Source organism: Panthera onca, chromosome A3 (assembly GCF_046562875.1).
Source record: "Panthera onca isolate mPanOnc1 chromosome A3, mPanOnc1 haplotype 2, whole genome shotgun sequence".
NCBI lineage: Eukaryota > Metazoa > Chordata > Mammalia > Carnivora > Felidae > Panthera > Panthera onca.
Window position 1 is genome coordinate 19,606,464 of NC_138341.1, and position 16,126 is coordinate 19,622,589.

At 38.0% G+C, this 16,126-nt stretch overlaps 1 protein-coding gene across 10 annotated transcripts in view; it reads left to right on the plus strand.

Annotated features, from left to right (window-relative positions):
- The window catches only part of NCOA1 (nuclear receptor coactivator 1), a 239,996-nt gene that overhangs the window by 152,007 nt on the left and 71,863 nt on the right, over positions 1–16,126 (plus strand). For all 10 annotated transcript variants that reach the window (XM_081795178.1, XM_081795179.1, XM_078444907.2 and 7 more), the window contains 2 exons: positions 4,449–4,615; positions 11,276–11,373. In XM_081795178.1, coding sequence (XP_081651304.1) covers positions 4,449–4,615; positions 11,276–11,373 — 265 coding nt within the window. The remainder of the gene's footprint in view (positions 1–4,448; positions 4,616–11,275; positions 11,374–16,126) is intronic.

The following is a 16,126-nucleotide window of genomic DNA, read 5'->3' on the forward strand; positions in this document are numbered from 1 at the left end:
ATGTAGAACATAAGTGGTTATGGCCCTATCCTTTCTCTGCTTTTGTGCTGTTACCTTTATCATAGATCCAGTTCCTGTATAGATAGGGATCTGGTTCTGAACTTTCTTATGACAATCACCTTGATATCTGTTGAGGCAAGTCATTCTTTGTTATTTTTCAAAATCGTTTTCCCTATTCTTGTCCCTTTACCTGTCCATTCAGATTTTTAAATCAGGTTTTTAAGTTTCCCCTGAAGAAAAATACTCCTGGGATTTGGATTAGAATGTCATTTACTTTTATAGATTAAATTGGAAGAGAATTGACATTTTTATTTTCTAGACTCCAGATTCCCGAGTGTTCTTATTTGTGCATATAAAGGCTATTCACATATTCAGGTCTTCACTATTCTTTGGTAGTAGTTCATAATTTTCCCCTTTGAACAACTAGCCCATCTTTAGTTAGATATATTCCAGGGTCCCACAGAATTTTTATTGCTTTTGGAAATGGTATAATTTTGTCTATTGCATCTTCTAACTGACAGCTTTTAATATATAGGATTTGGGATTATTGGTCTCCTATGCATCCATTGTTCTAAACTTTCTTATTTGTTTTATGGCTTATCTGTAGATCTTTGATTTTTTTATACATACATAATCATGCCATGACAAATATCAAAAAGTGAATATATTTTTTCTTCTTAGATGTTTTAAAGATAATAATCTTTGTGTGTCTGCTTTCAAAATATTTGAAAACATTACCTCCTTCAGGTTTGTAAGTATGGGCTTCAGTTTCAATTGACATTTTTGATATGGTAAAGTAAAACTTCATGATTTTGAAACTGATTGAGTTTGTGTATGAATGCCACCTTGTAATGCTTCTTTTGGTTTTGTTATTATCTGCTGTCTCTTTGGACAGATTCTGAACTCATTAATCATAAAGAGAATATGTTAGACCTCAGGATATTGCCAGACCTTTGTACAAGAGCCCTGATAGAGTTTCTTAGTAATTGATGCCTCATATCTCTTCCTATTACCTCTTCTCCATTCTTTAACTGTACTAGGAGAATGGGGATTAAAATGCCAGTCTCAAAATGCTGGGTAGCTATGCCTTGTGCTTGTTTAATATTTCTAATTCAGCTCAACAAGTGCTTTATTTAGTGCCCACTATTCAACCAGCATGGTGTGCATGACGTTATAAGGATATAAGCAAAGTGAGTCATGTTTTCTATCTTCAGGGAGCTTACAAATCTTGTCATGCCACTCATTCTTCTTCTTAAACCCTTCTGGGCTTCCCCTTGCCCTGAAAAAAATAATCATAACCAAAACAATGACAATAGGTAACATTTACTGAACTAAAAGTATATGCCAGCAACTTTGCCAAACATTTTACATTTAACATCTTTTTTAATCCTCACTAAATTCTAAGAGATAATTAATGTCATCACCCCTGTTTTGCAGATAAAGAAATTGAAGCTGAGAGAAGTTAAATTGCTGTTAAGCAACTTGTCCAGGGTTACATAGCTAATAAATGACTGAGGAAATTTGAACTTGTGCTTTTAAGCAATACATCATGCTCTTTATCATGGTGTATGGAAGAGCCCTCATGATGTGGCTTGGAACTCATCTCCTGCCCTTCTGTTTCTTTTCTGTAGTTGAGCCATACTGAACTACTTATAGATCCTTTAACTTGACATTTTCATTCTCATATTACACCTTTGAAAAAGCTGGGTTTTGTTTGTCTGCCTCCCCTGCCCTGAAACCAATCCCTGTCTACCACCAGGTTGGGACATCTCATTGCCTCAGTGTAGGTGCGATCCGGATGAACTTCTATAGCATTAACAGTCTTGTCACATAGTGTTGTAATGACTCTTTTTCTTTATTCTCACACTAATTAGGGCTACACCTAATTTACCCCTGGATCCCCAGGACATAGTGCGTGGCTGTCTGGCATGTAATAAGTTTAGGACCATTTGTTGAAAAAGCTAGTAAGTTGAAGGAAAAAGATACGTTAGTTAATTCATAGCATGATTAACTAGCATGTGTGCAATGTCCACGGAAGTCGAGTGGGCTGGTGAGAAGTGTAAGTGGCTAAAGTAATAAAGGAAGTCTTCTTTTCCATTAAGGTAGAATTTTTTGGTCATGTCCGCCCCTCCTTCAGTTTTGACTTTGTTTAAATATATCTGCTCTCATTTTCTGTCCTTGCTTATTAGTTACTTCGTTTCGTGGTGATTTTCCTAGTCTCCTTCTTAAGTCATTTTATAGACAACTCAGCATTTCAGTATTTTTAGCTTCTTGCTTCCTCTGTCAACTCTCTGTCTATCCTGCCATTCTAGCACTTTCTTTTATTCTACAGTGGTGTCAGGCACTTGAGTTTTACGTAAAACTTAATGTCAGAAGCAGATTTTGGAGTTCCACTACGTGAATCCAATTTACTCGTGTTAGAATCTAGACCCCTAGATTTAAACAGGTCATACTTTAGACTGAATCTACAAAATAAGTCTAGTATGACTTAGTTTCTCTAAGGTAAAATCAGGTGTCCTCTAAAACACTATCAAGTTGCAGAGATGGAGTTCTCGGAAACCTTGAATATGTCATTTTCTTCATGCCTTGTTTTCAATGCCTTTGTGTGAAGTTTGTCAGGATATCTTGCTCCATGTACTTTCTGTGGAAATTGTAAGATAAAGTTTTACTAAATAAAGTGGGACTAATTCCTTAATAATGAAAGGCTTTACAGATAAAGATAAAGGATGATTGTTAAAGTTTCAAAATTTGGTTTTGTTCTGGGATGTGTACCATGTTGTAGTATTTTGGTTTTTGTGGTTAGATACATTTGATTGGCTGACTTGGTTCTTTTCAACTTACTATGTTGCTATGGAAATGCTATTGCTTTTATAGTTTTGTGTTATGAAAAGTAAGTGGTATTTTAATTGTTGCCAATTATGAGCTTTTTATTTTTTTTAATTTTTTTTAAAGAAAATTTTCTTTAACATTTATTTATTTTTGAGACAGAGAGAGAGCATGAACAGGGGAGGGTCAGAGAAAGAGGGAGACACAGAATCTGAAACAGGCTCCAGGCTCTGAGCTGTCAGCACAGAGCCGGACGCGGGGCTCGAACCCACGGACTGCGAGATCATGACCTGAGCCGAAGTCGGACGCTCAACCGACTGAGCCACCCAGGCGCCCCAATTATGAGCTTTTTAAAAGCTCATAATCTTGCCCTCTTTTCACCTCTTTTTTTTTTTTTTTTTTTACCACTTTTCTACCATCACACCAGATGATTTTGGTTGCTGCTTATAAAACAAAGAGTTATTTGTGACCAATCTTTCTTATTATGTTAATTTGATAATGGAAAAACTCATTTCAAAGTAATACTTCACTATCTTTGCATGTATTACATAAAATAAGTTCCCTAATGATCTGGCTTAATTAAACCAGGGGTAAAGACTGGAAAACAAAACTGAAAAGTATTCATTCAGTACCTTTGATTGAATGTAAAGCGCTAGCTGGTTGCACTGTTATCCTTTGTTCTCGTAATTTTGCTTCAAGATAAATCAAAATTGATTTTATTTATCACATTTATGAGAACTTATAAATAGATGTCTTCTTCTTTTTTGTAGAATGAAGTTGTATATAAAAGACATTGTTCTCTGTACCTTTGTCTCATAATTGATTATTATTCTTTTTCTTTTACTTTTTGGATGGATGCTCTTTTCTTTTTGATGAGGACCAACTAATGGTCTAGTTATGATAAGAATCAAGTGTTTATCAGATTTCTTTCAGTAACAAAAAAATTAAGAAAGTTTATCAGATTTCAAAGTATAACTTATTTGAACTCTAGTATAGTCTGCACTACTTAATTTATAACAAAGTTATTTGAAAAATCAGATTTTCTAATTCAAGGAATTATTGTTTAGAATATAAAGTAAATTCCAAATGCAGTGAGTGTAAGTACTTTCTGCTTCCTTTTAATATCTGACATTTTGGGGGCGCCTGGGTGGCTCAGTCGGTTAAGCGTCCGACTTCAGCTCAGGTCACGATCTCATGGTCCGTGAGTTCGAGCCCCGCATCGGGCTCTGGGCTGATGCCCCAGAGCCTGGAGCCTGCTTCTGATTCTGTGTCTCCCTCTCTCTCTGCTCCTTCCCCGTTCATGCTCTGTCTCTCTCTGTCTCAAAAATAAATAAACGTTAAAAAAAAAATTTAACATCTAACATTTTGTTGGGAAATATTTGATGTATTTATATCATTGAGGAAATACATATATGATGGCAGTCACTCTCTTTATGTATTTTTGGCCAGAATTGTTTTCTGCACTTTGGTATTGTGAATTTAAGTTGTTTTCAAAATCGGACTTTATATTCTGGATAAAATTATGGATCTCTATAAATATGTAAATATTAAGTACTTGATCAAAGAGGGAAGTATCGTGGTAGAAATGTACACTAACTGGTTTTTCTTTGTGTAACAAACAGTACTGAAAAGAGGCGCAGGGAACAAGAAAATAAATATTTAGAAGAACTAGCTGAGTTACTGTCTGCCAACATCAGTGACATTGACAGTTTGAGTGTAAAGCCAGACAAATGCAAGATTTTGAAGAAGACAGTCGATCAGATACAGCTAATGAAGAGAATGGAACAAGGTAAAAAAAAAAAAAAAGCCAAAACCATGGTTGTGTGCTTTGTTATGAAGACCTTTATAATAGGTGATTTTATTATTTTTATTATTAAGAAATTGCATTGAATTTCATAATGTTATTAAAGAAACATTTTTGTATAGATGGTCTTTATTTTAGAAAGTGAATCTGAGAGGTTTCTTGTTACAAAAACATGGCTTATTAATTTAACTTGAACACTGGTTGCCTTGGTAGGTTATGTAGCCTGGTATCTAAGGGAATTGAGTCAAGAGATCTAAGTTGTGGGGTCAGACCTGAAGCTCTGGCATAGTATTGAAAGACAGTGCCTCAGTGGTAGGAAAATCCCTCCATCTGAATAATAAGCTGGTCTCTGCCGGGGCTCTGGGCATGGGAAACAGTCTCTTCTGGGAAAACCCTGACTTTGTTTTACGACTCATATTTATACTGTCCATATTTACTGGGGACCTCATGCCAGAAAACCCCTAGCAAAGAATTAAAGCAGACACACAGGCAGAGCGCTTTGGAGGAAAACTCTCACACCGGATAATGGAAAAACTCATTTCGAAGTAATACTTCACTATCTTTGCATGTATTACATAAAACAAGTTGCCTGATGATCTGGCTAATTAAACCAGGGGTAAAGACTGGAAAACAAAACTGAACAGTATTCATTCCCATGGCATTCCCAAAGAAAAATGCTTATGAGGGTGATTTTATGCTAAGAAATTATGTAACATATGAGGAAACAATCTACAGTAAGTAGGAACACAAATAACAAACAGAAGAAATAGACCAGAAAGAATTTCAGATGAATAACAGCAATGTGAAAAGATTATAAACAAATATATTTATAATGATTAAAGTGGTAGGATGTTAAGATTTTATAAGCTGGAAAGTGAATAGTCTAGTGACAGCTGATGGAGCAGACAGTAGAAACTAGTATTTTAAGTCTCCAAAGGGGAGAGCCAGCCAGAAGCTATATGTCACCTCGCTGCTTGCCGCCCAAGGGGGGAAGGACCCCTCTGGGGACGCTGACCTGCCCAAAGGAAAAGACACACAGACACTGACAGTTGGGAATGATCCCCACATGACAAAAGCCTTTCCCTGTCTTGCCCCCTCTATTCACACAGCTGCCAGTCAGCCTTTTAGTACCTTACTCTTTAATCTGAATAAAAATCTGAATATTTGAGGAAAACCTGTAAAGTAGAAGAGAACAAATCGAGCAAACAGGAAAAAAGGGAACTCAGAGAAAGTAGAGACAGTGCAGGGAGCAGAAGAAAACTTCAAACCATCAAACAGTCCCTCAGAGACAAAAAGGAAGGTAAGTCAACTATGAAATGATAATAAGATGCTATAAAATAAAACATTCAAAACACCAAATAACTTTTGGAACTTAAAATCGGGATAACTGAAATAAACTTTGCCTCTTTATACTTTGTTTTCTACTCTTTGCCTACTCACTCTCTGCCTAACCATTCTAGGCACACTCTGCCTCAGGTCTTGGCACTTTCTTCTCCCTTTGTCTGGAATGTTCTTTCCCAGATGTACACAAGGCTCATTCCCTCACCTCTTTTGTGCCTTTGTTCAAATATTTCTTCGCAATGAACTTGTCTGTAACTATCCTATCTAATACACTCTCTCTCTAATACACACACTCTCTACATCTTCCTTGATTTATTTTCCCCACAGTGTTTTTTACATCTAACATATTATATGTTTTATTCGTTTATTGTCGGCCTACTCCCACTAGAGCTCCATGAGGGTGAGGATTTTTGTTTGTTCATCATTGTGCCCTCATACCTAAAACAGTTCCTGGTTACATAGTAGACTTTCAGGGAATATTTGTTGAATAAATATTTTAAGGGTTGAAAGATAATGTGAAGAAATCCCTTAGAAAGTAAAAATAAAAAGACAAGTAGTGGAAGACAAGGGAAAGGTGGGAAGTGTATAGGAATAGTTCAGGAGGTGTAACATATTAATTTCAGAAAAAGAGAACAGACCAAATAAAGGGAGGAAATTATAAGAGTAATAATACAAAACCAAAACAAAACACTTCTCAGAATTAGAAAGATGTGGGTTTCCAGATTGAAAGCACTCATATAGTGCCCAGCACAACGAATAAAAAGAAAGGGAAAAAAACCTCACACCAATGCACAATTTTCAGACACCAGAGAGAAAAAAAACAAGGGAAAGAAAAAATAGACACGTACCAGATTCAGAGTGTATCCTAAATAACAATACTGAATGAGAATTCTTTTCTTAAGAAATGTTTATTTATCTATTTTGAGAAAGAGAGGGAGAGTGCACACAAGCAGGAGAGGGGCAGAAAGAGGGAGGGAGGGAGAGAGAGAGAGGGAGGGAGGGAGGGAGAGGGAGGGAGGGAGGGAGGGAGAGAGAGGGAGGGAGAATATGAATCTCAAGCAGGCCCCGTGCCACCAGCATAGAGCCTGTTGTGGAGATCAAACTCACAAACTGTGAGAGCATGACCAGAGCCAAAACCAAGAGTCAGACACTTAACCAGCTGAGCCACCCAGGTGCCCTGAGAATTCTAAACCTGGAATTCTGTGTGAATCCAAATGAAGTGTAAGTGCAAAATAAAGACATTTTCAGACATTTAAAGCCTCAGTTCAAAAGTTATCTTCTGTGTACTTTTTCCAGAAATATCTATCAAAACCACCATAGCAAACCAAGAAAGAAAGGCATAGGATCTTAATCCAGGGAAACCATGGAATCTTAACAGAAGAAAGGTGTACCCTTGTGCATCAACCTAAAAACATAGCTAGTGGATAGAGGCCTCCAGGACGAATGTTTCCATGGGGAAAAAATGGAACAGAGAATCAGAGGACTGACTAATTAAGAGGAAATTTTCATTTCGGGGGGGGAAGTTTAGGGAGGAGTTGAACTTAAAAAGACTAAAACGCAAAATAGGAGAAATGTAAATGATAGCACACACCTTGTCTCGTTTGTGAACTTTATTTATGTGGCCACAGGAGCATAGATATTAAATACTGATTGCCCTAAAAATTGTAACTATATTGGGAGGATGGAAGGAGGGAGAAATGTGTGGGTAGAAGGTTGATGTAAGTTAAAGTCTTACTTTTCATGATAGCGTGCCAATAAATTATGTCTATCATGGACGTAATCAAGATCTAGCAAATAAACATGGGATTGAGAAATACAGAATGTATAGTTAGGATACAGGCTAGGCTACTGTAACAAGAGACCCAAAGTACAGCAGCTTTAACAAGATAATCTAGGGATGTGTCAGAGGTTGTGACTGATTTCATCTTTTTTTCTGTGCCATTCCTATTGCCATTTTCCACGTGGCTAAACATGGCTCACCGGTCCACATCCCAGCTGACAAAAAGGGGAAAGAAGAAAATGGGGAGGCATGCTTCTTTCCTTTTAAGGACAAGACCCAGAAATTGCACGTCGCTTCTTTTCACATTCCTTGAGCCAGAAACTAGGTCACATAGCCACTCCCGCCTTAGGTTTTGCCTGAAATTTTAGATGTTTTGCTTTTCACACATAGTTATTTAATTTACTTGGACTTGACGGTTGGTGTTTTTTGACAAACCTGTTTAAAAACCAAAAACCTGTCTTAATGTTATAAACACATGAATTGATGAAGCAAGTACATCTTAGAACTAAATGAGAAACTTCTGTACCATAATAATCAAAAGGTAAATAGCCCAGTTAATAGATGGACAAAGGCTCTGACTGAATACTTCTCAAAGACATATAAATGACTAATAAGCACAGGAAAAATATGTGCATATCGTTGCCATCAGAGAAATGCAAATCAAAAGCACAGTGAAGTACCAGGATGGCTGTACACAAAAAAGACAGATAAGTGTTGGTGACGATGGGAGAAATCGGAACCCCGTACACTGCTGGTAGGAAAGTAAATAAAATTGTGCAGCCACTTTGGAAAACAGTCCAGTAGTTCCACAAAATGTTAAGCATTGAGGTACAGTATCACCCAGCAATTCCATTTGTAGGTATATACCCAAGACAAAGGAAAACCTAGGTCCACACAAAAACTTGCACACAAATGTTCGTAGCAGCATTATTCATAAGTAGCCGAAAGGTGGAAACAACCCGTGTATCTATCGGCTGACCAATGGATAAGTTAAACAAGGTATATTTATATAATGGCATATTATCTGGCAGAAAAAAAAAAAAAAGGAATGAAGTACTGACAGTGCCTTGAAAGCACACGAAGCAAAAGAAGCCAGTCACGAGGGACCATGTGTTGTATGACTCCATTTATACTAAATGTCCAGAATAGGCAAATCCACAGAGACAGAAAGTAGATTGGTGGTTGCTTAGGGCTTGGGAGCATTGGGAAAATGGGGGGTGACTGCTCAAGGGTACAAAGTTTCTTTTTGGGTTGATGAATATGTTCTAAAATGTATTATAATGTTGGTTGCATAACCCTGTGAATGTACTAAAAACCATTGAATTGAATGCTTTATTTTTTTTTTTTTTTTTTTAATTTTTTTTTTCAACGTTTTTTATTTATTTTTGGGACAGAGAGAGACACAGCATGAACGGGGGAGGGGCAGAGAGAGAGGGAGACACAGAATCGGAAACAGGCTCCAGGCTCCGGGCCATCAGCCCAGAGCCTGACGCGGGGCTCGAACTCACGGACCGCGAGATCGTGACCTGGCTGAAGTCGGACGCTTAACCGACTGCGCCACCCAGGCGCCCCTGCTTTATTTTTTTTAATGTTTATTTTTGAGAGGTGGAGAGTGAGTGGGGAAGGGGCATAAAGAGAAGGGGGCACACAGTCCAGGGTGGGGCTTGAACTCACAAACCGCCACATCATGACCTGTGCCGAAGGACGCTTAACCGACTGAGCCACCCAGGCACCCCTGAATTGTATGCCTTAAATGCATGAATAGCATGCTATGTGAATTGTGAATCAGTAAAGCTGTTGTTATAAACACTATATGAAATGACACTTTACACCCAATAGATTCACACACACAAATTTTTTTTAATGCTGATATCAATTGTCAGTGAGGATGCATAAAAACAAAAACCCTTGAATGTTACGAGTGGTACATTCTCTTTAGAGAGCAATTTGTCAAACTTAGTAATGTCGAAAATACATAGACCCTATGAACCGGCAACTTCACTTTTAGTGTTTACCCTCAAGAAACTGTCACACATGTACAAAAGAGGAAGTACTGAAAATAGTTTATTACAGCACTGTGTGTGGTAGTCAAAGGTCTGTCAGTAGTGGCTTAGGAAATCTACTAACTGTGGGTTAAGCACATGATATATACCATCTCAAATGAATGAATCAGATCTACATCAGTGTGCTTAAATCTCAAACATAATATTGAATGGAAACACTAAGTTGGAGAAGTCCATATATACTTATGTAAACTTTAAAACACAAAACAGTAGGGGTGCCTGAGTGGCTCAGTCAGTTGAGAGTCTGACTTGAGCTCAGGTCATGATCTCACAGTTCTTGCTGCTGTCAGCAGGAAACCTGCTTTGGATCCTCTGTCCCCCTCTCTCTGCCACTCCCCGCCTGGTGCTCTCTATCTCAAAAATAAACATTAAAAAAAAATAAAAGGTGATATATTGTTCAAGAAATCATACATGTGTACTTAAGTAATAAAAAACAGGCCTAGAAATTATTATACTGACCTCAGAATACTAGTTATTTCTGAAAAGAGACAGAGAAGGAGTGGTAGCAGAGTGTTCTATTTGCAGCATTTTATTTTTTAAAGAAGGAAGGACGTGGAGCAAATGTTCACATCCGTGAAAAATGAATGGTGGCTATGTGATGTATGCTATGTCATTTCCTGTATTTTTTGGAATGTATGAAATATTTCATATTTAATTGTTTTAAGATTTTTTTTTATTTTTAAGTAGTCCCTACACCCAACATGGGGCTCAAACTTACAACCCCTAGATCAAAAGTCACATGCTCCTGAGCCAGCCAGGCGCCCCTGAAATGTGTTACCCATTAAAGTAAAAAAATGAGCCTTTATATTCAATGATACCAAATTTGGTTTTTGGCTAACTAACTCACTAGTTTGACAGATTGGAAACTTATTTAAGTATGGCGCTGTTTGAAGATGATGGATGGCTTTTCCAACATCACTGCACAAAAGAATTTCAGATCATTTAGTAGTTATACAGTTTTATCAATCAGATCATCATGACAGGAATGTGAAAGGTAAGCTAATTCATGCAGGCTCACAAAAGGAAAAAGCATTTCTTCACTCTCTTTTCAATGGCAGTTTATCAAATCAGAAGAGGAAAAAGAAAAATGGAGGAAATCATCATTCTTTTACAGTTTACTCATTTCTTAAAAACTTCTGGTGTAGACTTTTTCAAAAGGCTTTATATTTATACCATTTTCCCCGTTGTTGGAACACTGGACTTGATAGGTCAGAATTCAAATTATCCTGCTGCCACTTATTAGTTATATGATTTGGGACACATTACTTAACCTTTGTGAACCTCAGTTTTGTCATCCATAAAGTGAATATCATTAAGATTAAATAATGTTATCAATAAATATCGCCTAGATAATAAGTAAATGTTATTTGAATCTTAAATTAGGTGAATCTGTGTCTTTGTAACTTGCCAATATGGAAACAAGCCCTTTTGGATGCATGACTTTTTGTTTCTTTATTATAGAGAAATCAACAACTGATGATGAAGTGCAGAAATCAGACATCTCATCGAGCAGTCAAGGAGTGATAGAAAAGGAATCCTTGGGACCTCTTCTGTTGGAGGTAGCTGTTCTCATTGATTTAGAAAGGGATCAAAATCTTTGTTCCAAGATAATTTGGTTTTTTCTCTTTTATACCTTACGTCAGATTAATAAATTATAAAACAAAGTAAGTTTTAAAGAACCTTTAATAACTATTTTGTAACCTATTTTGACAGTTGTTGCTGTTTCAGAATGAAATGTGAAATAACGAATATGAGAAATTTTCATAAAGGCATTCTATGTAGTCAGATGGAAAACTGAAGCCTACCGTATGGCTTTGCCACTCATTTCTGGGGTGGTTTGGACTAGTTGGGAGTATAAAACGTTAGAATTATTTAGCTCACTAGTGCTATCTATATTGTCTGTAGAATTTCACTTTTGAGTGAGGGGATGTGTCACTTTATTGCAGTAGGTGTTTTCCTGAAAAGTTTCCTGACTAAAATGTTCAAATGTTTACGTAAACACTGTATGAGAACTTACTATTTTAATGACCCTCTACCGAAATTTTTGAAGAACTTTTAAACTTGAATTGTTTTGTAATTACTGTGTAATTTTCACCTCAGCTTTTCCTATCTAACCTTCACTCCCTTTGTCTTCAGCGTAGGTGTCTTGTTTCCAAGCAGGCCCGTCACCTTCAGTGATGCCTCTCACACATGAATGTTTAAGAACACATGTACGGACACACTCGTTCCCCACAGAGTAAATAGAAACTGGGTAGAAACAACTACCATGTGAGCGTGTGCATACACGTAAACTGGGAGAGGGGAGGGTAACCACATGTGGTAGAGTCTGATGTTTTCTTTGTCCCGTCTTCACATCCTGTTACATTGACTGCATGACACATGACCATGTTTTGGAAACAGTACTGTAACAAGTATAGTGAAAATGTGATGGTGGAATCTGGTGGCGAACGTACAGATGTTAGCTACAGAATTCTTTCAACTTTGCTATAGTTTGAAATTTTAAAATATAAGCTATTAGAGGAAAAGACATTAAAGAAAGAAGAGCACTTTCAGCTCATTTCCAGCTTCCACCCCGTCTCTTCCCCCTGCTTGGCACCTTTCACACCACTTGCTACACTTGGGCCCTTCCTGGAGCCCTGACCTGTCTTAGCATTTACTGCTCCTCTTCTCCACCCTGCAGGGGGTTGGTCTTTTCATAACTTGTAGCTTCTGTGTGTGGGTTCTGTCTGCCTTCTTAGTGCCCTAGCCTCAGGACTCCCTTCAATTCATTAAATATTATATTAAATTTATTTTCTGCATATAATGTCTTCTGAGATACTGGTACTAAGTACAAGATATACAGATTCTTGAGATTCCTGGGGTTCCTGTAGGAAAATGGTGATCATTGAAATCCTAGCTTCACCTCACGTTCTTCAGAAACCTCAGAGATCAACAAGGAGAACAAGTGGATTGTTAACAAACTGAACATAGCACAGCTGGAGACAGAGAATATTACTACTGCTACTTTAATTTAGATAAACACTCACCATTGCCGTGTGAGAAAAGTCCACGATGCTTTAACATGAAGAGAAAATGACAGGAAAACATCCATTCGAAGCTAGTATAAAAAGAAAACAAAGTAGGAATATTTCTTTTAGCTGATGAAATTATTACCCTGAAAATCACTATGAATCAAAGGAAAACCGTACCATAGCATCACATGAATTAGATGTCATTAGGCAAACATTTTCAAATATGAAAAAGCGCATCAAGTTAGAAATTCTAAAACCTCAGAATAGAAATGTATTTAGGTTTTGACTTCAAGGAGCTAATAATATTTTTATTTATGGGCTATAGATAACATGAAACAGACTGCAAAATAGAATTGCTGACTTTCACAGACTTCAGGGTCGCCTTCGTTGACAATCTTTTCTGGACCTTCTTTTGTATCCTCTGACCCCATCCTCATCATCTCAAACTTTATAGAGTCTAATCCAGGGCAGCTAAGAGAAGTGGTGAAAAGTTACCATGAGACTGTCCATTGGTTCATTCAGGCTGAGTCCGGAGCTGCGCTATTCAGTAAGATAGCTGTTAGTCAGACATGGCTGTTCAAAGCTAAATAAAATTAAAAATTCAGTGCTTCAGGAGCACGTGGGTGCCTCAGTCTGTTGAGCGTCCAACTCTTGATTTTCGCTCAACTCATGATCTCAGGGTCATGGGATTGAGCCTTCTTTTGGGCTCCACGTTGAGCATGGAGCCTGCTTAAGATTCTCTCTCTCTACCTCATTCTCTTTCTCATTCTCTTTCTCTCTCTCTCCCTCTTTCTCCTACCCTCCTCCTCTCTCTCCCTCCCTTTGCCCTTCTTTCCTGCTCGCCTGCTTACCTGTTCTGTCTCTAAAAAAATAAATATATATATGTATATATGCATGTATATATGTATTTTTTCCCCAATGCTTCAATCTCACCAGCCACATTTATTTTTTTTATGTTTATTTATTTTTGAGAAAGACACAGAGTGCAAGCGGGGGAGGGGCAGAGAGAGAGGGAGACACAGAATCCAAAGCAGGCTCCAGGCTCTGAGCTGTCAGCACAGAGCCCGACGTGGGGCTCAAACTCAAGAACTGCAGGATTATGACCTGAGCCCAAGTCAGACACTTAACCAGTTATGCCACCCAGGTGCCCCGTCACCAGCCACATTTAAAGTGCTCAGTGCCCATATGTCGTCAGTGACTATTGTATTGGACACACAGATATAGAACTTACCTGTCATTACAGAAAGTTCTCTTTGGCAATATTGGTCTGGAGGGACTTGAAGGTGTGCAGATCTAAAAAGTAACCAAATATCTACTATTCTATTAGGAACTCTCACCACACTGTTATTCCCTCCCCTCCCCCTTTCAAACATGAAGGAGCATGAGTTAAGAATGAAGATACTATACTGGAGGTAATTTCTTCACATTTAAAGGGAGAGTGGTATTAGCCTTTATTTATTCGACAGATATTTATTGTTTGCCACACAGTAAGTACTCCTCCATTTTTTACTGTCCTCATTGTCCATTGCCCTTTGCTATCTAAGTTCCTCTGCCTCCTGTTCACAGCTCTGCATTAGCTGACCGTAGCTTCTTATCTCCAGCTGCTTCCCAAGAAAAATTCAGTTTTAGTCATGGAGGTCTCCCTATACCTTACCCACACACTCAGGCCTCCTTACCTCACTTTGTGCCATTCCCTCCATTGCCGTGTGCCTCCTGACACCGTTCACCACCCAGTCCTGCTTTCTTAAAACTCTTCCTGTTGCCTCGTTGCCAGAACTATCTCTGCTCTTCTCTGGCTACTCCTCAGCCTCTTCCTCAGATTTCTCTTTCGTAGCCTGACTCTTAAATGCTAGCATCCTTCAGCGTTCTGGCCTTGGCGCTTTTCCCTTTTTTTTTATTCTGTGCACATTTCCCAAGCAGTTTCATCTATGCCTATGTCCATGTGATGTATTCATGTATGTGTGCATACATGTAAGTATGTGTAAATTATCAATTAGGATTCTCTGATTTCAAGCAATAGAACCCCAATTCTGCCCAAATCAAGCAAATGTGAATTTATCAGAGTGCTATTTGGGTATCCCAGAACGATGCTTGGCAGTGAGATGAAACCAAGTCATCTTAAGGAGGCTAAAAATCAGATACTGTACGAATGGTCTCTTAGAAAGACCCATCTGGGCAGTACCCTGCTGGTACAGGTGAATGCATCCCAGCTATATTCGATCTTTCTGTAATTCTCCTGGAGATTCCCATTTAGGTTGGAAGTCTCCCAGTGGTCTGATTAAGAATCTCACAAGACTTTGTTTAATTGGGAAGAAGTAACTCCCCAAAGGAAATCAGATATTCTGTGGAAAGGGAAGAGATGATTATAGTTAAGACAAAATAAACAAAAAGCCAGATGATACTGTATGTACCTGTAAATTGCTAATGTCTGACTTAAGCTCAGATCTCTCTTCAGTTTCTCTTACATTCTGTCTTGCTGCCTTTTGAACATCCCCATCTGAATGTTCCTTAGTCATTTCAAATATAACATTTCTGGGGCTGGCTCAGTCAGTTAAGCGTCTGACTCTTGATTTCAGCTCAGATCATGATCTCACGGTTTGTTGGATCGAGCCCTGTGTCAGGCTCTGTGCTGACAGCATGGAACCTGCTTGGAATTCTCTCTCTCTCCCTCTCTCCACCCCTCCCCAACTTGTGTGCATTCTCTCTCTCAAAATAAATAAACTTAAAAAAAAAGGAAAATATTTTTTTAAAGAAACAAATATAATATTTCTAAAACTAAATTTATGACTTGTCCCTTTATCTTCTGCCTAAAAATAAGGGGGGAAAAAGTCAGTAATAAAGACTAGATTTCTTTACTCCTTGAGTCCACTTCCTCAGGGAAAGGCACCTATCTACCAGAACCCTTATTACATCATTAATGGAGAATCGCCCAAAATACTCATTCCCACAGCTGTTAGAGGTCTCCAAATGCTGTTTGTTTTGCCTGTGTCAAATTCTCTTCCTTCACTTCCACTGCCATTGCCTTAATTCAGGCTCGGGTTTGAACTGGAGTATCACAATAGCATTGCAACTGTTCTGGCTTCCAATCTGCATGCCACACCCACTTCCAGAAAGATCTTTGTAAAAGCAGACCACGTCCCTTGCATGCTTAAAACATTGCCTTCAAGAAAATGCCCATTGCCTTTAGAATAAATTCCTTTTTTTTTTTTTTTTTTGCTTTCCTTGAAGATTAAAAAAAAAAGTTTTGCTATTGTACATAACACAAATATAACAAGTGCATACGGGGTGATTTTTTTTTTGT